We start from the raw sequence: 22,788 nt of genomic DNA, 5'->3' as shown, positions 1-22,788 counted from the left end.
AATCTTGCATTAACTTGGGTAGATAATTCTATTTAATTCAACAGCTGTCATCTAGTGTCTGTCTACTAAGTGATAGGCATTGTGGGAGATGGGAGCTATAGTCCTTACCCATAAGAAACTTCACTCTAGTAGAAAGTAGAAAAATACAAAAATCAATTCCCTATAGTTTGATATGAGGAGTGCACTACTCTACGTGTATATACAGGGCTTTAGGAACATGAGTTGGTGTGTAGAACATACTCCCAGGAGATTTGGGGTGACTGCTAAGCTGGATTAATAGGAGGAGCAGGAATAAGCCAGGCTATTTATTAAGTTGCTGAACTTACCAAAGTACTTCTAACAAAACTGAATTTACTAAAGTACTTCTAACAAAACTTATAAGCAAATGGAATAAATGACATTAAAGTGGAAAATCATGCTGTAAGCTCTCCACAACCAAGAACTTTTTTCAAAGGGAGAAGATGTTCTGATATCCAGTAATATCAAAGTCAGTGCCCCCAAAGTAATCTCTCTTCTTCATGATTGTTCAAGGGCTTACTCTCAATTTTGCGCAAATTGAAAAGTGCACCAGACCAGGAGGTGAGAATCCTTCTCCTGGGCTTGGATAATGCTGGCAAGACCACTCTTCTGAAGCAGCTTGCATCTGAAGACATCAGCCACATCACACCTACACAGGTGAGCATGGCCTTGCCCCAGAGGCTTGTGTGACACACGAAAGATGATAATAACAATGTGAAAGACAAAATGGGATGTAGGGTTTTATCCATTTGTAAGTTTTGTTACTGAGAAAAGTCTACATTTAAAAATTTAGAAATAATCTCAAATTTCAAAAAATATATCAAGAGATTCTATTTCTTATGGAATACTTAGAGTAGTCAAATTCCTACATACGGGAAGTAGAATAGTGGTTACCAGGGACTGGAAGAGGAAGAATGGGGAGTTACTGTTTAATGGGCTCAGAGAATCTGCATTACAAAATGAAGAAAGTTCTGTGGATGGATGACGGTGATGGTTGCACAACAGTATGAATGTACTTAATGTCACTGAACTGCATACTTAAAAATAATTAAAATGGTAAATTCTATGTTATATATGTTTTACAACAATTTTTAAAATAAATAATTTAAATAAATGTATGTCTATACATATCAAGATACAATCAGTTCCCTCAGATCTAAGTGATTCCTTTTCATTTTCATTTTCTCCTTCTGACTCTATTCTTTATTTTATTTATTTATTTTTTAATTGCAGTATAGTCGGTTTACAATGTTGTATTAATTTCTGGTGTACAGCATAGTGATTCAGTTAAACCCCTCTCTCTCTCTTTATATATATAATTTCTTTTCATTATAGTCTATTACAAAGTATTGAACATAGTTTCCTGTTAAGTGATTCCTTTTTAGAAATAGCTTTATCTTCTCTGATTTTGAAATTAATACATGTAGAAAATACAGAGAAAGTATAAAAGAAAAAAACCCAGAGCACTGTGAGAAAAACACTTTTAGTGTGTATTTTTTAGACTTAATAAATAAATACAAATATATGTCCATTTTTAAAGTAAAAAAAAAAACAAACCTATATTTTTTAATCCAGCCTCATCAACCCTCCTCTTTCCTAAGGCTAAGCAAGCAAAACACAGGGATGGTTGTGCTCCCAGCATGAAAGTCAGAGACAGCTGCTGGCTTGGAAGCATTCTAGGGGGCTTCTGTAGGCCTCGTTCCCTGCAGGAAATCCTGAGAAACCTTGACCCTTGGCCAGGCCTTTGGGTTTCCTAACTAGGGACAGCCGTATTTGTGTTAGTCACATTAAAGTGTTTGAGCATTAGAGGTTTTAGCAAAACCAGACTTACTTAGCATTTTCTGTCACTATCCTGTGATAAGAGCTTGGTGTCAGGTTTAAAGGACTGTGCTGGTGTGTGTACTTCACGGCCTGCAAGTCTTACTGATCCGCAGTTCTTTGCAGAAAAGTCATTTCAACTGCTACCAAATGAGCAATTTTACAGCTTCTGAACAAATTTAATGTATAGCCTTAGGAGGAGCAAATTACAGTAGTCTAGCCTAGAAGGGCTAAAAACACATATTAATGTGTCAGGATTTCTGCCAGAAAAAGAAGGGCGAGAGGTTTTTTCAGTATCATTGATGGTCTGTATCTCTTAAGAGCACCACTAAAATGAGGACTTTCATGCTGCGAACATGGAAAAGAAATCCAAGTTGTAGATGCAAAGTTCCAATGCTAACTTTCAGGCTTTGTTTGATGTATTATGGGTGGCTCTGTTACCATATTATGTCAAGGTTTCATATCTAGTCTTGAAAAACAAACTTTTATAGTGTTTTTGTTTTATATTAGAACAAGAAATAGATGCTCATTGTAGTAAATTTAGAAGTATAAATGGTAAAATTGAGAAACTAGAAATCACCTATAATGCCTGTTAGACCTAACCACTGTTAACATTTAAGAATATATCCTATCAGTTTTTTTCTTTTCACCTATATGGTGGTATATTTAAAATAAAGAATAAAAATGGCTCATGGAGAGTATACTGTTTTCTATCATCTTTTTCATTGTTTTATATGTAAATACTTATACAGTACACATCTCTAGATGTTCTTACCCACTCATTATTATTTCCTTAGAATAATTTATTGGTAGATTTTTTTAGGTCTGATGACATCCAGAATTTTAAGGCAGTTGATACATATGGTCAAACTCCAGGATTTACTCTTATTTATTCCCTGCTTCATCTCAGAAAGGATTTGTTGCTACTGGGTTTGACATTTAATATTGTAGTTAGTGTAGAATTTTTAAATACACAAAAGCGGTTTTGTCAATGAGTCAGAATGAAGCTGCCTTTTACAGTAAGCTTAAGCTACTTCGCCTAAGAGTTTTTAAACTTCTCATTTATTCAGTCATTGTCATTTTAGAGGCGCTGTAGTCAGCATCATCGCCAGTTATTCTGTGGTGACTATCTACAGTGGAAATTGGGTGGCAGTGTTCCCGTCCAGTGGCACTGTGGGTTGTCCTTCTGTGCGAGGCAATAGCCCTGGCGAGCTGCCCAAAGAGGTGGGTTTATATGGCGGCATCCCCAGACCCACTTAACTCCACCTCTTCCGGGTGAGATGTCACTTCTGTGGGAGCAAGCTGTTGACTGGATTTTTCAAATCCTGATTTCACTCTGTTTTTCTTACAGGAAGATTTTTTTTTAACTTAATTTGTTTGAGGGGGTAGATAATTAGGTTTATTTATTTTTAGAGGAGGTACTGGGGTTTGAACCCAGGACCTGTGATGCTAAGCATGTGCTTTACCACTTGAGTTATACCCTCCCCCTCAATTTTTTTTTTTACTGAATTGTAGTCAGTTCACAATGTTAGATTCAGGTGTACAGCAAAGCAATTCCGTTTTAAATATACATACGTATATTTTCTTTAAAGATTCTTTTCCATTATATGTCATTACAAGAAGTTGAATTCAGTTCTCTGTGCTATACAGGACCTTGTTGTTTATCTGTTTTATATATAGTAACGTGTGGAAGATTTTTAAACAATTCTTGTTCATGAAATGCCTTCTCTTCAAACCCAAAGGTCTTGTTAGTTTCTTTGCACACTAACTTCCAGCTCACCATTCTGCCTGCCCGATGGGCTCACCTTCCCCGAAGTTCCACTTTGAGTCACTGTCCTGAAAACAAATACTTTTTCTATTCAAGTTCATCAGAGATACTTATTAAAGAAGTTTCAAATGCCTGCATGTTTGTTTGTTCTCATCACCACCTGTAACCACTTCAGAGCTCAAACATGCTGTCCCAGCAGGACTGCCTCCCTCACAGGCTGCGACTGCAGTTACAAAACAGCCTCCCTGTGCACTTCCTGAGTTCAGCTCCTCCTTTTGCCTGATCAATCCGTATGAGGAAATTTCTTTAATTTCAAGTTACTCTTTAAGAATCCAGTCTTTCAGATTGTAGCTCTTGCCTCTTTTTAAACTTAGCATTTTTTTTCTGTTCTGTTGAGTCTGCAGATTCAGCTGTGGGTTTTTGTTAGCTGCATGTAATGTCCTATTAAATTTTACCACCTTTCAGAGGGTGTGACTGTGTTGATTATCAGATCTCATTTTTTTTTATGAGGGGGAGGTAATTAGGTTTATTAATTTATTTCTATTTGGAGGAGGTACTGGGGATTGAACCCAGGACCTCGTGCATGCTAAGCATGTGCTCTACCACTGAAGCTATACCCTCCCCCTTGATCATATCTCATACCAAGTCATCCTTAGCAGTTTCGTGTCTGTGTGTGTACTCACTGTGACGTCATCAACACTGACTCGACACTGAATGATGTAAGCACATATAGATACAGTTCTTTCTTCCTTATCAGAGCAAACTGTTTTCAGTATCATCAGTGTCACATCTGGTGGATTATCTCAGAATAAATAACATAGCTGTTAAATGTAACTTTGTCAGTTATGTTCTCAAAGCCTAATACAGCTTGGTCTTTTTGTTTCAGGGCTTTAACATCAAAAGTGTACAATCACAAGGTTTTAAACTGAATGTATGGGACATTGGTGGACAGAGAAAAATCAGACCATACTGGAGGAATTATTTTGAAAACACTGATATTCTGGTAAGTACTCCTTCTGATGCATCAGTTCATAGCCTTTTCTGTCATGAACACTGTCATGTTCTTTTCTTGTCAACAATTCCATTGCTGTAACGTTGTTCTCAGTCACTGTGAATTTAGGGCTAGCAGAAGGCTCCGGATTGTGGAGCTTTGTGTAACTTGTATAAGATGTTTTGCTGCTCAGTAACAATGTTTTGGCCACACCCTTGGCAAACAAAGTATTTATTAATTACCATAGTGACTTGAACAGCAGAAGAGAAGTCAGAAGATTGTACCATTGACTTCGTCAGCCAAGAAAATCAGCAAACCAAGTGTATCCCAAAGAGAGCAACCAAGATAGTGAAAGCCTGGAGACAAACCATGATGTATGAGGAATGGTTGAAAGACCTGATGATATCTTTCCTGGAAAAGAGAACACTTGGAACCGTCTCCAGTTGCTTCAAGAACTATCTCAAGTCAGAGAGATTAGCTTCATTGTGAATCATTCTAGAGGACTGGGCAAGGAGCAGTTTGAGGAGTATTAGGTGGTAGGGTTTAACTTAGAATAAGCAAGAAGTTTCTAGTAATCGTAAGCTGTCCAGAAGTAGAAGAAGCCGCCTCACTTGCTGGGGATTCCCCAGCTCAGACAGCATCATCAGGCACAGGCCGAGATTTTAGCTCCCAGCTCCCCGCCCCGTTCTCTAAGACTGTGTCAGGGTTCTGGGAGATTTCGTTAATACCTCAGCTCTGCCACCTCCCCTCTAGTAATCTTGTCATCCACCCCACCTCAGCCACTCACTCTCATGATCATATCCTCAAACCAGGGCCACTCATGAACTTGCATAGGAAAAAAAAGTTGTATATAATTTTCATTAACCTCTGACTGAAAGTTTGTGTTTAATTATGGCCATGGACAATAAATTGCAAAAACAGGTCAGTATCTTCCTTACCAATAGGACTCACCTGGAATCTCAAATAGTGCCACTCTCTGCTGCTGCTTCCTATGCGTCTCTTTCTACGTGACAGGCTCATTCCTGCCAGCAGGCACACATCCTGTAGTTTCTTTTGTTTAAAAACAAAAAACTCCTGTCTTGACTGTACATCCCCCTCTACATACTGTCCCATTCCTCAGCCTCTCTTTCCAACAAAACTCCTTAAAAGAGTTTTCTGTGCTGTCTGTCTTCTCTCTCCCCCAGGTCCCTCGGAACTCTCCATTCAGCCTCCCTGAAGAGCCACGTTGCCAAGTTCAGTGTTCAGTTTTCACTACTCACCTTACTTGACCTATCAGCACATTTAACAACGCTGTGGTGCTGTCCTTGAGGCATTGTCTTTCCTTGGCTTCCAGAGTACCATTCTATCCTGGTTTTCCTCTTGTCTCACTGACTCCTCCTCCTCCATCTCCATTGCTATTTTTTCCTTGTCTCCCAGCCTCCAGGTATGGGAGGGCCCCCTGAGTCCAGGCCTGTGCTTTTCTCTAATCACTGCTGAGGTGACCTCATCCAGTTTCAGGGCGTTAACCCCCACCTGGTGAATCCCAAACTGTTACCTCCAGCCTGGAACTTGGTTTCATATATAACCAGCTGCCTATCTGACATCTCCACACCGGTGACTTGTAAGTCCCCTCAACCTCAACGTGTCCAAAACTAAATTCCAGTCTTCATATGCCCCTGCCCAAACCTGCTTCTCCTTCAGTCTTCTCAGTAAGTGACAGCCCCATTCACCCCAAAGCACCAGACTCAGCCTGGGCTCCTTTTCCTCTCACTCCCCGCATCAGCTCCATCAGCCAATTCAGGGTCTATCTAGAACCTCCCCACTTCTCTCCACCTCCACTGCCACCGTGCATTGATTATCGCCATCATTCTAACTGGTCTCCTAACTTCTGCCTTGCCTCCTTGAAGTCTCTTCTCAACATTATGGCTGTAGAGATCCTATTAAAACATAAGCTTCCCATCTCAGAACAAAAGCCAGGGTTCTCACAGTGGCCCACAAGGCCCCTGCCTTCTGACTCCTCTGCCCCCTGTCACCCAGGGCCAGCCACTCTGACCTCCTTGCTGTTCCTGAACACTTGCGTGCTCCCACCTCGGGGCCTTTGTCATCACTACTTCCATGCCAGAATTCTTTTTCCGTAGATATTCTCGCGTCCCTCACTTCAGACATACTTTTTTTTACTATCTTTCTCCCCCACTGTAATGGAAGCTCCAAGAAGATAGGAACTTTGCTTTTCTTTTATTTTTTTTTCAACTGTTGTATCCCCAGAGCTTAGAAAATTACCAAATAAATACAATGGATAATTATTATAAATTGTTTCTGACATGAGGAAGAATGAGAAGTTCTACAACTTCTAAATTCCCTTCCAACTCTGAGGTTCTATGATTCTGTACCATTGTGGTCAAGTCCAGGGGCTCATTAATTCTGTGAACTGGGTAGAGCATCTGCTTCACAGAGGGTTTATGAGAAGTAGTGAATTAATTTACATATCACGATTCTCAAATGGAGAATAATAGCAAAATATTAAATGGTGCTATCATCAAATCAGTAAACAAATTTGAGGTCCTGAGATGGGTGTCATACAGGCTTATCATATTTCTGGCCTTTGGTGAAGGTCAGTTCCAGTATATTCCTGGTGCCAGTTTGAAGGTTTAAATGGATAAGAAGAAAAAAGATGAGACACATCCATCCATCCATTAATCTATTCAACCAGTTATTCTGCCAAAATGTATTATGTAGTTTCTTCTAGGGGAATAGAAGAGAAATGCTGGTGGGGAAAGGAAAATTTCTCTTTAATATGGAAAGAAACTTCTGTAATGTCAAATATGTGTTTGTTTTTGAAATATAATTTTTAAAATTTTCAAATTTATGCAAAGGTCAAAAAATAGTGTAATGAAACCCCAGATACCTACCCATCATCCAGCTTCCTTAATTTCAGTTTTGGCAATCTTGTTTCATCTCCCCTGCCACCAATTTTTTTTAAAGTATTTTAAAGCAAATCCAAGCCATCGTATGTATTATTTCACTCACAAATACTTGAAATGTAGACATCAGTCCCTAAATAGTAATCTGAAACTACATTTTCAAAAAACTGAACATTAAAACTCTTTCAGACCCCAAAAATCAAGAGGGAAACTCTTGGAACTAATAAGTGATTATAGCAAGGCTTATTTGCAGGATATAAGGTTAATATACAAAAACCATGGATTCAAGTCAAATCATTATGCTGCACACCTTAAACAGGGCTCATGCCATTTATATCTCAGCAAAACTAGGGGAAGAAAAAGCTATAGGTTCTCTTTTGCTTTTTGAGTCAAGAGTTAGAAAAAGCAGGTGATGGAGAAAAATCATAGTGCTACCTGTTCATTTGCTGGATGTGGTACTTTGAAAGAAATGTCCACATAAGAGCTGTCAATAAGGACATTGATGACTGTGAGGTTCCATAAGGAGGCCTCAGAAACCTTCTGGTCTACAGGTCGGGGTAATTTTAAATCATAAGCCCTAACACCTTGAGGGTAGACTGCCAGGGAGTTGTCATCTGACCCTGCATTCCACACTTCTCATTCGCTGAGAGCGTGCAGGAATTATCGTACAATCCAGCAAAAATCAGTTCAGAGTATCCCTTGAGGGGCATTCTCCAGCTATATAATGCTGCCTGTGACAGACAGTACTTTGGACTCATCCTTTTGTTATATTCCAGTGCCATTTCAGATTAAACAAGTCTTGGGGAGCAGCTGGGTCCCCAGGATTAGATTCTAAAGCCCAGTGACTCTTAGCCCTCTCTGCCCATTTTGTAGCAGCTTGGAGTGGCAGTGGTGGATGGGTTCTATTTGTTTGTTTGTCTGTATTTAATAGTCTTCCATTTTTGGTGGAAAAGACCTATTATCCTAGACTCCACACTGCCTAGAAGAGCAGGGTTGAGGCTTGACACATTTCATTGCCTGGTTAACTCTTCCTCAGTTACCCCTAGAGTGCCTAATAGATTCCTGCTTTAGAGCAGGTGTCGACAAACTGATCCAGCCTGCCTCCTGTTACTGTATAGCCCATGAGTTAAGAATGGTTTCACATTTTTAAATGGTTGAAAAAAATCAAAGAAGAGTAAGATTTCATGACACGTGGAAATGATATGAAATTCAAATTTTAGAGTCCATAAATAAAGTTCTCTTGGAACACAGCCACGTCATTTGTTTACATGTTTTTTATGGTTGCTTTTGCACTATGGCAGCAAAGTTCAGTAGTTGTGAAAGCAATCAATGGTGTGGGCCAAAAAGCCTAAAATATTTACTACCTGACCCCTTACAGAAAAAGAGTGCCAGTCCCACTTTAGCACATTATGTTTCTCTAGAGTTTTGAAAGAGGCAGAGCAACTCCTAAAAGTGCCCGAGTTATTCTCAGGGATGATGACATTGAGAACATCTGACTTCAGCTTTATTAATTTGAGGGAAGTGACTAAGAAATTAACCCTGAGGTATGGCAGAAGGGAGGAGATAGGATGTCTTCCATTTCTCTTATGCCAGGAAATAACAGCCTTTTGATAGATAAAAACACATTATTTTTTGGAAGTTATATATTCATCTTACCATCAAACTCCATTTACTTTATCATTACTAGTTTTGTGTTTAAACACAATATAATGTAAACTAGGTTGTCATCATTTCCATATCCAAAGGACATTAAGTGCGACAGAGCTCGAACAACCATGTCTTGTATTTTTTCCATAACATCACTCACACTTGATCATCAGTACTACTAAAGCACAAATAATTGAAAACTGCAAGTTATCCAGAAAACTCATTTGTCAGTTTCAACCTCCTCTTAGACTTCTGCTCAAGCAGTCAATAAAAAGTCACACTTTTTCGTGTCATTTCTTCTCATCTCCACCTACCCCTCAAGCGGAGAAATACTTAGGAGCAATAAAATGGCCAAAAGGTGGCGGTAGGAGGGAGGAGTACCAGAAGCAAGTGGAGAATCAAAGAGTCCTCCATTCACAGGCTGGACGATCAGTCTCCAGATAATCCAAAGTTGGCTGAACTTCCATCCAGAAAAAGTCTTTTTCTCTAGGTCTTCCTCCTGCAACCAAGTAAAAATTTCAAAGCAGTTGCCAAGGAAGATATGAATTGGCTTTGCTTAAAGCCTCATTCTCATTCTGAGTGCCATGGATGATAAGTTCATTTTAGAATAGGTTCATGAAAGTTAAGTTTTGAAGGTCCATAATGTTTTAAGATCAGTCAGAAGCACCATATCTAACTTTCTCTGATACTTTCTGAGTATTTTTAATCGGTTATTTGTATTCGGATTAAATTTTTTAAAAAAATTTTACACTGCTAGATTAATACCTATATTATTAACCAAAAAAAGAAAGAAAGAAAAAGACACTCTCCTTATGCTTAGCTCTTGACCAGAAGAAAACAGACACTTGCATGAAGAAACTGGGCAGCACCTTGCGGGGCTAACCAGGAGAAGTGAATGCCACCGCAGAAAAACAAGTTTGTGAGATCACCAGACTAGCTTGTGCTTACGACTTTTTCACTTGGCCCCTTTAATAAATGGGGCAGTTGTTTTATAGCCTTCCTCCTGGAATTACTGTGCAGTAATTTTCAAATTCTATAAAAGTTATGTGAGAAAAACGCTAAAGGATAGGAAGAATTTATGTATAATTGAGGAAAATCCTCCTTTTGAATCTTTCAATGAAAATGTTTCTTGTGAAATTTTATGTCAAAGCAATAAATAGCAAGTAATTAAAGAAAAAGTTAAAACTTTCTTCTCATTGGCCTTCAGCCTCCGGTATTTGACTGATCATCTTTCTTGCCTCCTATTAAAACCGTCTTTCCGTTCCTCATTATTCTCTCTCAACTGTTTTTCATCATATCAAACATCGATTTCTTAATTGTATCTTTAATTGCATTCTCAGCCTCTTCTTCCTTTATCTTCTTATTCACACCCTTCGCTCCCAAGTACATTTTTTCCTGTTTTGAAATTCCTTTCTTGCCCAGTGATCTGCACGCAGCCTTGCGGGAGCCCTCTGAGCCCTGAACACCCTCCCAGTGATCACCTGACCCTTCCTCCCTCCGTCACATTGTCTCGCACTCTTGCCTGAGTGAAGCTCATCCTAATACACTGTGGACTCCCAAGTAGTTCTAATCAGGCCTTTTGGATTGGGCTCACTCTCCTATTGCATCCCTTCCTTCTGCATCTATGTTTATGGAATGCCTGCTCCTTTACAAATGTGAGCCCCACCAGTGGAAACTAAGGTACCACCATGTTCCCCAGCCAGTATCAGATTTTGTGTCTCTGTGGTGTGCACTGACATTGAGTCAGAGCAATATTAACAACAGCAGCAATAATAAGGCTGCAAAAAAAATACTGAGACCAAAACAGTATAATATTTTGCATTAGTGACTCTATATGATAGTGCATTAAGCAAAGGAATTTTAATTTTTTTTTCTTTCAAAAGACAGCAAGTTTTCAGAGTAGCACAGGACTTTAAGACACATAAAAGTGGTAGTTGAAGATTGTTTTTCATGTGGTTTTTAAATGAATATATTTTCAAAAGAGCGTTTCCATTACACCATTAGTTTAATAACAATTCTAACTTCTTCAAAGAAAGTTTGAAATTTTGATAATTTTTAAGATTAGCAACTGGGAAAACATTTAATACACTGATTTAAAAAAGGACCACAAAATTATATCTCTAGTTTTCTTTTTTAATTTTCATGTGAAGAAGAATTAGAAGGAAACTTTCATAGGAAATTAAAATAATGTGCTTGGGTTCTGTAACTATTGGTGATTTTTCTTTCTTTTTGGTCTTACCATATTTCCCTTATTGTTTTTATAATGTTATTTATCCAATAAATAAAATTCAGTCATGGGAGGGAGAGAAAGCTTGGGATTTGTAATTTACAGTAAATCTCAAAACCTCTCTTACTCTGGCAAAGCCAATGCCCTTGCTGTTTCAAGGATTTGATCTTAACCTCCCAGCCTGGGCAGGTAGGAGTGGGATGGAGATCACTGGGTCTCCTCTCCCAGTACCTGAAGACACCGTGCAGTTAATACTGAAAAATACTACTTACAGAGTGATGCTGTTTGAGGACTATAGGATTTGTAAATGCCTCAAAACACCATCCCTCCCTGACAATTTGGGACACAGTACAGCACAGTGTTTAAGAGTAACTATGGACTTTACTGTCAGGTATGCCTGAGTTTGAACCCCATTTTGTCATGTACCAGCTGTAACTTCAGCAAGTTACTTAGTGCCCTTGGGCTTACGTTTATTTATGCCTAAAAATGGGATAACAATGAAATCTATCTCATAGAGTGATAATGAGGATTCATAGGGTAAACCTAGTATCAGTGTTGAGTGAGAACCCATTAAATGTAGCTATTTTTATCCTGCTTGGCTCTCCTGACTTCCTACTTTGGAGCTTTGCTGAAGGTATCTTCTGGCATCCCCATCTAATTAATTAATTAATTGGTTTATTTTGCATCCATAGATGAGCTAAGAATTACCATCTCAGTTTCTATATGCTGTGCCAGTGTGAAATCTGATTGGGGATCATCTGCTCCTTCTGTAGAAGTTGCCCTGTCTTTTTCCATGTCTGCCTATAAAGTAACTTTCTTCTTTTATTTTACAGATATATGTAATTGACAGTGCAGACAGAAAAAGATTTGAAGAGACGGGTCAGGTAAATAATTGTTCTGTTGACATATTCCCCAAATAATTGGGTGTTCATTAATCTACTCTGTAAATGTATAAGAGTGAGGGAAGTATTTTTTGTTTAACCTTTTCAGTTTAAACAAGACAGTCATTCTGGCAAGCAGGCAAAATACCAGTTGCCTAAAAAGAAATTAGTTGAGAATTCTTTAAACAGTTTTTTGTTTAAAGCCTTTTAGTTTTAATCAAGTCAAATAAACAAGACATAAGCAAATGGAACTTACCCCATGCCCAAAAGCTTTTCAGGTTTCTTCCCAGGCCACATAGAAATGCACCTGAGGAACAATTCACTTAGCATTTCTATGTGTGTTTTTCAATACCAGCCTAATTGATCCAGGGGTAACTTGGACAAACTAGAAGGGGTAGGAAGAAACGCACAAGCCAAGACTAAGCTGCTCTTCTTTCTAAGTCAACAGATAGGTATACTTTGAACCCAAATATGGCTTTAAATGCAGAATGCGTGTCAACATGATGACACAATGCGATTTGTGTACACAATTTTAAATAGAGAAGCAATGGGTATAGACCACGGTAGCCAGACTGAGTGCACTGACAAGAAGCAGATAGTAGAGTGGATGTTTTTGGAGAAGCATGCTCACATTTCATTGTGAAGTCCTTGGCCTGTGTCCTAAACTACCACAGGTGGCCTTCCAAAGGTAGCAGTCCCCATGTTTATGTTCCTTTTCCCTGGAAATTAGTTTGAGAACTCCCCAGACTCCTAGAGACAGCCCTTCTCCCTTCCATACCTTGATGACTTCTGGATCATCACTCATGTGAACCAATGCTGATCATGAGCTTGGATATGAAGGGGGTCAGATGGGCATCTGCCCCTTCAACGATCCAGTTCTCTTTGATAGCCCCAGTGTCTTAAGGAGCTAAAATGTGGGTTTAGTGGAAAAGAGGTGGGTCCTAGCAATTAGGTGAGTATATATCCTCTCCTGTACTTAGTGCAGACAGAATCAACATACAGTTTAGACCTCAACCAATAACCTAAAAATCAGAGACCTTGCCACATGGACTAATGCAGTTACTTTAGGATGTGAGTTTGATGAAGTGTGATGTACATGCATGCATATTTTGGAGACAGGGATTCATGAAACAAAATTATAATCTCTTAAGCAATTGTTATTTTCAATTCAAATTTTAAAATATATATGTATATATACATACGTATATGTGTAGGTATAAGTGTATATCTGTGTGGTATATGTGCACGGAAAGTTATTTGCAGATAATAACCTTGGGTAAGTTTTAAGTCTCTAACCACAACTTGTGTGCTCCCTTGAACAGTGTTTCTCAGAATATGATCTGTGAATCCCCTAAAACAGAAATACCTGTGAAGGTTAAAAATTAAATCCCTGGCTAAAAATGCAAATTCTTGGGCCCTGACTCAGGCTTTTCAAAGTCAGCATCTCTGGGGTGGGCCCAGGAATCTGCCTGGGGATTCTTCCCCAGACTTGGGTTGGAGAACCACTGCCTTTAAAAGTTGCTAGTTGATAAGCTTAAGTCTTCTGATTTTTTTCTAACTAGAAATGCATGGTTAAATATCATAGATTTCATTCTTCCCTCCCCATCTATTCTCCAATAATCCAGGAACTAGCTGAATTACTGGAGGAAGAAAAGCTAAGTTGTGTGCCAGTGCTCATCTTTGCTAACAAGCAGGATCTGCTCACGGCGGCCCCTGCTTCTGAAATTGCAGAAGGACTGAATCTGCACACCATCCGCGACCGAGTCTGGCAGATCCAGTCTTGCTCAGCTCTCACAGGAGAGGGCGTTCAGGTGAGGTTACTGGAGCGCTTGGTCACCTGGCAACATAGCAACCAAGGTAGTCTGTCTCATTGGTTGGGCGGATCTAGATAGAAAAAGGTATGAAACAAATAGCCTTTGATGGGCAGATGAGCCATTCCCGGATGTGAAGGGCCTGGAGGAATTGGGTTCTTTTCTACTTAGCAACCAATCTGATCTCATTAACTGTTCCAGAAAAGCCACAGATAAACCAGCCCACACAAGCAACAAGCTTTACCCCACTGGGGAGGAGGTCAGAACAGAAGACTTCAGAAGTGCTTTCTAATGCTAGGATTCTCTGATGATTGAGTTGGGGGCTTGGTGTTGTGTCTGGTATTATGGGTGCTAAATACTGGTACTTCCAAGGTAACAGAGCCACCAATTATGCACACTAGTTACCCTAGAAGTGTCCTGTTTTTCCTGTTGGCTGTCTCCACTGCCCTCGGGGTTGCTGTCTGTTTCCCGCTAGTTCAGGCTGGTCTCCCATGGAAAGGCTTCTGCCAACAGAAAGCCTTGTGCTTTATACTGAGGAACTGGGTAGTGAAAGAGCATGCTCCCCCCCCATTGATATTAATTTAGGTTAGAAAATGATTGTAACCCAGACAGCTTGAGAGGCTGTATCCTCAAAGAATGGTAAACACTCTCAGCTCTGATACTTCCTCTCAAGCAGCCTCCAACCAGCTGACACTTGGAGTCAACCCTCCAGGACCACATCTTGATTCTGAAGCACCCCTCCATGTTCCACATGCCTCGTTTTAAACATCTTTCCATTTCCTTTCTGATATTCTCCCTCCCTCTGCCCACAGTCATTTGACACTGATTTGTCTTAAAGCTGCCTGACAGCTTTTACTTCAAGCAAATAATCACTTCCTAGAATTATTTCAGTTGTTCCATCTGTTTTTGTTGTTACACTAACAACCACGGCCCATTTCTTTGCTTGGCCTCTAGATCTGAGGGCAGACCAGTCAGCACAAAACAAGCACCCCCTGCTCCAGACTCTCCCGATACCTGCCCCTCAGAAGCTCTTGGTTCACATGTGTGTGTGTGTGTCTGTGTGGGTGTGGGTGTGGGTGTGGGTGTATGTTGTGGAAGGTCTGGCAAGTAGCCAGAGATCACCTCGGCTGCATCCCCACGATGGAAGCCAGAGCTCTGTGAGTCTCTGAGATTTAGGCAGATGTTAAGTCTTATTTACTTACTTTTTTCTTTCTTAGATTGTGGTTATAAAAGCAATATATTCTCATTGTTAATCATATCAAGGTACTATATAAAATTAAAAACTGAAAAGTTCTTTCCTCTCCCCTAATCCCACTCCACAAAGAAAGTGACGACCTGCTAGTTTCATTCTTCTCAAATCTCCTCTGTAATATTGGAATCACAGATGTGTACGTATATCAGGTTTTCAGATGTTAAGTGGGCATTTTTCAGCTTAATTTACAAGCTGGTCCAACCAGTATACCACAACCCAGATGTTTTGAACAGGTAAACTCTGATCATTTTATTTAGCTTCTCACTTCTGAACAAAAATCAAACTCTGCCTAAGGTATTTCCCTCAGTTGTGCGTAAGATGGTCCTCGTGAGGCCCAAGGTAATTTTGGTGAGGATGAGGCCCAGGAAAAGAGAGTAGCTTTCTTGAGTTTGTACAAACCACTTCAGCAAGAGGACTCTGCCTCTCTAAATGGTTCAGAACCCAAATATGGAAAGTAGAGAGCATCTTGAGGTTGGGGACTCTAAAGGTGGGGCTTAAGCAGATAAACGCACTTTGTGTGCACATTCCTGAGAAAGTGGCGGTTGACAGCTCTGTAACCTATTTTCACTTGGCCCGAGTGTCGAAAGGAAAAGAAAGCAAAGCCGGAATTAACCGTGAGGCTCTTGTTTCTTCAGCCAGCCCTAGGGGTATAAAAAGGAGGGGCTAGAGTTACCCAGAATCAGTATTTAGAGGAGAGGCATTCAAGTCAAGGGTGCTTCCTCAGAGGAGCCTGGGAGGGAGCTCTGGTCATTATCGTCCTGGCCCCTACCCCTCCACAGCCGGCCAGGCAGAGGCGACAGGATGGAGCTCTGTGTTCCGGCTGTTTACCACAGAAATGGAGTTCCCTTGAAGTCACAGGATCTTTAGGCTGAACAACAGGCTGTGAGCTATCAGACAGTTGGAGGATGCGGGGAGGCAGGAATCAAATGAGACCATCATGTATGGTTTGATTTTGTTAGAAAGTTCTTCCCTGATCAGGGACCTTCAGCAACCAGGTTCACAGGAAATGATATCAAGAGAAATCCAACAAAGAACCGTGAGCAAGAAAAATAATGATTTTATACAGAGGAGAAATAGTTTGAAGGTCACTTAATTAGTTGAGTAGATAGTACCATGGTGTATAGAATTGGGTAGTTAAGACTGGGATTTCAAGGTTAATGAGATTAGATTATGGTTAATAGAATGATATAAATTTAGAGAATTTAACCATTATTTGAAATGAGTTATTTAATAAAAATGTTAATTAAGAAGGGAATCTGCTGTCTATTGTCCTTTAATGATAACCTTTGGGGACTGGAGAAAGGTCGTGGAGTTTTCTGTGGAAATGCTTTTCATTGTGAGACACTGATTGACCGTGTCCCTCTCAGGTACTGTCTTTGACCTGAGCTCTTGCCCACTCAGCCAGTTTCTTGGTTTTCACTGTAAAGAGTCACTTAGGTAGAATTTTTTTACTGCATTGCTTATTTCAAGAGCAGGCGTTTTAATGATTCATATTAATTAACACTTGAAGTATTCCTAAAAGTGAACGACTTCACTAGAAAAATGTCCATAAGCAGGGGAGGGTGTAGCTCAGTGGTAGAGTGTGTGCCTAGCATGCACGAGGTCCTGGATTCAATCCCTAGTACCTCCATTAAATAAATAAATAAATAAACCTAATTACCTTCCCCCCACAACAATGTTTTAAATAAATTAATTAAAATTTTTAAAAAAGAAAAATGTCCATAAGATCACTTTCAGACGGAGATTCTGGGTAAAGATGACCAAAATTCCCTAAATTCCTATTCCATTTTCCCATCCTGCCCTCCCCACCCATTACCCTCTGAAAGCTGATCAGTGATGGGCAGAGCTACCAAAATGATCAGAGGTTAAGTGGGTCAAGTATGTCACCACAGCTCTAATGACCCTGAAAGAAGATGTACAAAAGTTAAAAAAAGACCTGGAATTTCTGTTACTGTTTCAGATGTTTAAAAACAGAGCTTCTATTTGCATTGTGTTTGTGTGTGTGTTTAATCAAAATGCATTTGAGAGACCTGTCCTCTGCTGATAAATAACCCTTGAGTGGGGAGCCGAGGGAACAGAGCCGCTAAGTGGTGAGCTACGCCCCCTGGACCAGTCAGGCAGGTGTACCACTTCTCCTCAGCTGAGTAGCTTAAACACAGGCTTTGAGAAGATGGAAGTTAGTGATTCCTGGGATGGATTTCAGGCTCTCATTCTGCTGGATATTCTGAAGGCAAATACGTGCAGTCTTTACAAGAACGGGCAGTCCCCTGCTGTGGGTGTGGAAGTTGGCTTTTGAGGCCTTCAGGAGAGTTCAGAACAGGTCTTTCTTTGCCTGGCTGACAAGGAGGCAGCCCATCATGTAATTAAAACAGGTTCTCATAGTAAACTGTCAAGAGCAGAGCGGAGGTAAAGGGCACTAGAAGTGGAAGGAGAACATCAATCTTGGAAACTCTGCCTGCAGAGAGCCCCATAGTCCAGAGGAGTGATGAGAGGAGACCCAGTTATGTCAAGCAGATGAAAGTGGAAAGAGAAGAAGCTGAACAATGTCAGGGAGGGAAAACCTGCAACCCCCTCGAGCAGCCTCCCTCTGCGCCCTGGGGCTAGGCCAGGGTTGCCAGGGCCTCTGCTGGTACATAACATCCAGCCCTGGGACTCTTCCTTTCCCTGGGTGTCTAGAAAATAGTGAACAAAGGACCTGGCTTACAGCCAGAAAAAGGTGTAGAGAAATCAATCCGTCCTCCACCTGCAGACCTGAATGTAAACCCCAAACCACAGCTCTCCTTGGCTGTTGTAGTTTCAGGTGTTTGAAGACATCGCCTCTGTAAAACATTGCATGTGTGTGTTTAACTAAAGTTACACTGCATTAGAATTTCCTTTCAAAACAGAGATCAGCAGTTTCAACCCCATCTCTAGCCTTAGTCATAACAAAGACCTGCCTACCCGGAGAGCTTTGAGCTAGTGGAAGGTTCTCCTGGGTATCACTCTCCATGCCCCCAACCTCGTGCTCGTCCTCTTTTCCCATCGCTCCCACATCCCCTTTCTTCCGTCTCCAAGCAGGAGCGATGATCCGGCTCACAGAGGTCTCACCTGCATGCAGAGGACCTCTAGCAGGCTGAGCCCGTAGGTGTGAGCTGTACTTCAGAGTGCCCTGCCGATGAACCCAAAACATGCACTAGCCCAGGTCTTGTTTTTGTTTCTTCTTCCTTGATCCAGGGCACTTTTCCCTTAATATGTCAACAGAATTTCAGTATTTTTTTTAAATGACATTTACAACTTCTTTCTAGGCCTGGCATCAGTTATTTTTGACTCCAAGTGTGCATGGAACTGCTTATCTGCAAGTCAGACCTCAGGTTTATTTTTAAATTTTCAAACCTCTCTGTAGACTAAGAAGGGAAGCTTGGGACATGCGATTTTGCTACCTCTCTGGTTAGCGCCCTTTGTCACCAGAAAAAGTGTTCATAGCAAGCAGTATTTTATGTATGCTGCCTCCAAGCTGCTCCTTGACCCGGAGGCCCAGCGGCACAATGGGATAGGCTGCATTGCTCAGCAAGGGCCTGAGCTCCTTCGTCTTAAAGCAATTACTAGCGTGACGGTGTAGTCCTCCTGGCGTTAAAAACCAGGCCCACCCAACCATGGCTGCCACTGCTTCCTTCCAACCATCGAATAGTGATGGATACTTTGCAGAGAGATCAGATTAAAAGAAGTGCAATCAGAGACCACTCTTCCCATAGAAAGGGCATCGTGCCTTTAATCCTGGACCATAGAGACCTGTGATTAGTAGGTTTCCATCCATATGGTTAGGGGCTGCCTTATATTTTTCGCAGTGGTTGTTAAGGAATGGTATCATGACATGGCAAAATGTACTGCCTCTCCAAGAGGCCAAACAGAGCTCAGTATTTGAGGTTCAGTGCCTCTCCTTAGTTGCTGTTATTGAATTGAAGCTAATCAATTCAAATTAAGTTTCAGCAAGCGTGGTCAGGGGGAAGTGTGGTGGAGGAAGAAAGGGAGGACTGCTCATGCTATATGGCATAAGATTGTCACCCCCATGATGAAAAATCAAATGTGCAGAAATTTGGTCAAACCAGTTTTTGACAGTAAAAGTTCAACCATTAAACAAACCTATGAGTTCACTTCCTTCTTTGGAGAAAGAGCAGTAACCTACTTCAAGTAAACAATTACCTTTTCTCAGTCATCTGTTTTAAAAAATCAAAGCCTTACCAATTAAGGTCAGAGTGATGTGGCTGCTGATTTAAACATGAGAAGCAGAGGGTTCTTCCTCTTGCGGTGTTGTCTCTAAATGTAGAGCTTCCATGTACAGCTGGAGGTGGTGGGCTTGCAGAGTGTTAATATTCTGGGATCGCGTAGCGAGGTAAATCTGCAGGTTCCCACGTGCACAGATACCTCGCAGCCCCCAGAATCTTGAGTGTTGAGTGGCCAGAAACAGCCTCTGCCACCTTCAGAGCTGTGGCAAAGCCACACAGGGTGCTTGGCTGGGGCTGCTCCATCTCACGCCCCTATATTCAGCTGGAAGTCATGAGGCAGAAAAAGCTAGAATTGCTCCCTTGACTAGCTCAAGGGCTATCCCCAGCTCCTTGTTTAAGCTTGAGACAGAGTGCCTCCCTCTGGCACTTGCCCACAGACATTGAGAAATGGTCAGTGGTTAAAGAGTGTGGATGCTGGAGCTAGGTTGCCTGGGTTCACAGCCCGCCTCTGCCACGCACTGTTCTGTGCCCCCATTTCCTCATCCCTAATGTGGAAATTTTGGTAGTACTTACTTCACTGGCTTGTTACAAGGATTAATTTAAAAGGTAGAAATTAAATGTCTACTGCAGGCCAGCCACCTGGCTAAGTGCTATAAACACCTCAAGCCAGTCCGACATGCACCCTCCCCTCAGGGATCTTGGACAGCACTGTTATCTTTCCTTGACAGTGGGCACCTTGGCACGGCTTGTGCTTGATTTGATTGAAGAGGTAACAGCCTCCCCTCTCCCCGTTGAATACTGCCTCCCAGACCCCTCTCACCTCCAGCTCAGGTCCTCCTCTGGGTAGGAACAGGAAAGGCACAACTCCCCAGCCTCCAAACACTTTAGATCAGGGCGAGGGCAGCCTCCCTGAGTCAGAGCAGCTTAAGTCTCCCTGTGTGGAGTGCCCCACCCCACCCACTCCCAGGTAGCAGGTGAGCTGGTGGGACCTGCCTCTGAGCGCCCTCTGCTGGCAGGACTGGCTGGAGGGCTTTGCCACCTTGGCCCACACAGACATCTGGAGGACACGGCTGGCCGCTCAGCAGGGCTCCGCCATTTAAATCCCCTCTGCCTCAGTAACAGATACCCAGGAGAAAGCGGCCCCTCACCCTCCACGTTCTGCTGGGTTCCTGCAGCTGAGTAAATATTTTTCTTATCTCTTTGAATGCATTCATGTTCAGTTACATATAATAAAAGAAACCCACCCCCCTCTATAATCAGCCATAAAACAAGGGGAAAACCGGTATTCACATAGCTTGGGAACACGACTCTTGATTTCTCTGAGATGATTTGATAAAATATTGCAAGTCTCTATAGAGGAGAAAATCTTGAGGTATGCACCTTTGATGGTGTTTGTGCGGGTTCCTGAAGATGGAAAGTGCTACATAAGTGCTGAGCTATTCAGCTTTGAAGGCAAAGAGAAGATCGTTATCTTATTCATCCCTCCTTTATTTGTAAAATCTTTTTTACCTCCTGGCCGGTGATCATTTTTTTTTCCTAGAAACCAATTAGCTCCTAGAATTAAACATGTTTCTTTTTAAATTAATCCTTTTCATAAGATGGTTGCAAAATTGGCCTCAGCTTTTCAGAGTAAGTAGCTGACCCAGTTGTAATTGGAGATGCATTCGGAGTCCACCTTCTCCCACCACAGCCTTCCCCGACCCTCGTCCCCACTGCTGCCAGGTGCTGTCCACCTTTGTGCCTTCAGCCCTGGCCAGCCTCTTCTTGGCACGTGCCCTAAGGTCTGCTCCAGGACAGCCATCAGATTATCTGGTTTTCCCACCCAAGTGCTCCGATGGCACCTGGCGGAGTTTTAATCACTGTAAATTCAGGTTATGATCAGATTAGCCAGGAGATAGTATGCCTGCTGGATGTATTGTTTATGGGATTAATGCTCCGAATGGCCGAGGGTGTCAGCTGATATTTATTACTTTAAGCTGTCTCAGCTGTTCAGGTTCAACAACCAGCTCCCTGGTCACAGGAAATGCGGGGCTCTGAATGTCATGTATGCCTTGAAATGTGCAAATGTGAGAGGGACTCCAGCAAGCGTGTGTGACAGATGCAGGGGGAAAGGGGTGTGTTGCAGGAGCCTCCTTTGGTTTTGTTCTGGGCTTCTGAGAACTCCACACACCCCTGGAGGTTGGATGGACTGTGGGGAAAGGGTGAGCATTTGGGATGGCTCCAACGGGGGTTGAAGAGGAGGTCATCTCTGGCAGGCCTGGCATCCATGAGCAGTCATGCCGCCTGCCGGGTGGCTGTAGGCATTGTGTAATTTTTACCTCTGTCCCTCTCCTCCCGCCTTCTAAGAGAGGACGCTTTCAAGGTCATTGTTCCTTTAAGGGAACCTCCTCCACAGCCCCTCTGTTTGGTAGTGCTTAAAGCTACAAGAATCAGGCCAGGCCCTTTTAAACCTTTCTGTGGGGCTACACGAAGAGAAATAAATGCACATTGCCCCAGTGTGTGTGTAGTAACACACACTGCAGTTGGTTTGTTTTTCCAAAAAAATTTAATTTAGCCCAAGGGTACACTGTCACACTGTAAACACACTGGGGCACCAGAAGGGTGGCTTATTGAATTTAATGCCCTAGCAAAGGTCAGCTTTTAGAAAAAGCCAAAAATGGCTGGAATCTGTCCTGATAGCTCCTCAATCAGGCCTTGGATCCAGGCAGGCGTATTTATTTTTTCAGAGGGAGTTCCTGAGGACCCATCTCAAGTTCAGGCATTGGACACTCCCCTTCCCTTCTCTCTCCCATGCTCTCAGTGGCCTCCCTCCTCCTCCTCCCCAGGAGGCCACTGTCCCTGGTCACCCAGGTGGGCCCCTGGGGCAGGCAAGCCCCGCTGAGCTGGTGGCTGGGGAGGAGGACCCAGGACCCTTGCCCACTCCCCTCCAGGGCTGGAGTCTGTGGTGCCTTTCTTACAACTAACACTGCCTCTCTCTGCCCCTTTCCCTCAAAGGACGGCATGAACTGGGTCTGCAAAAATGTCAATGCAAAGAAGAAATAAAATCTAGACGAATGGAGATGCAGGAGCTGCGGGAGCTGAATTCTGTCCTGAAAAACACTAATTTGCTGCTTTCTGACCAAATGTTTTTCCATCTGTGTACAGCTACAGCTGTGTGAAGAGAGGGAACAACACAGTTTGAAAAGAATCCCCATTCCAGCAGTAGATTTAACTGATCTCTGAGGTTCAGTATCATTTTTCAAATAAAGGAATTATATTATTTCCTCTGCATAA

At 41.9% G+C, this 22,788-nt stretch overlaps 1 protein-coding gene across 1 annotated transcript in view; it reads left to right on the top strand.

The window, feature by feature from the left end:
• The window catches only part of ARL3 (ARF like GTPase 3), a 28,199-nt gene extending 5,411 nt beyond the window's left edge, over positions 1-22,788 (top strand). Inside the window, exons 2-6 of the mRNA XM_006210460.4 lie at positions 532-675; positions 4,491-4,607; positions 12,203-12,253; positions 13,876-14,061; positions 22,510-22,788. Of these exons, the coding sequence (XP_006210522.1) occupies positions 532-675; positions 4,491-4,607; positions 12,203-12,253; positions 13,876-14,061; positions 22,510-22,557 (546 nt within the window). The 3' untranslated portion in view covers positions 22,558-22,788. The remainder of the gene's footprint in view (positions 1-531; positions 676-4,490; positions 4,608-12,202; positions 12,254-13,875; positions 14,062-22,509) is intronic.

This window comes from Vicugna pacos, chromosome 11, assembly GCF_048564905.1.
Source record: "Vicugna pacos chromosome 11, VicPac4, whole genome shotgun sequence".
Classification (NCBI taxonomy): Eukaryota; Metazoa; Chordata; class Mammalia; order Artiodactyla; family Camelidae; genus Vicugna; species Vicugna pacos.
The sequence above is the reverse complement of the archived record's forward strand: the minus strand, read 5'-3'. Positions and strand labels throughout refer to the sequence as shown.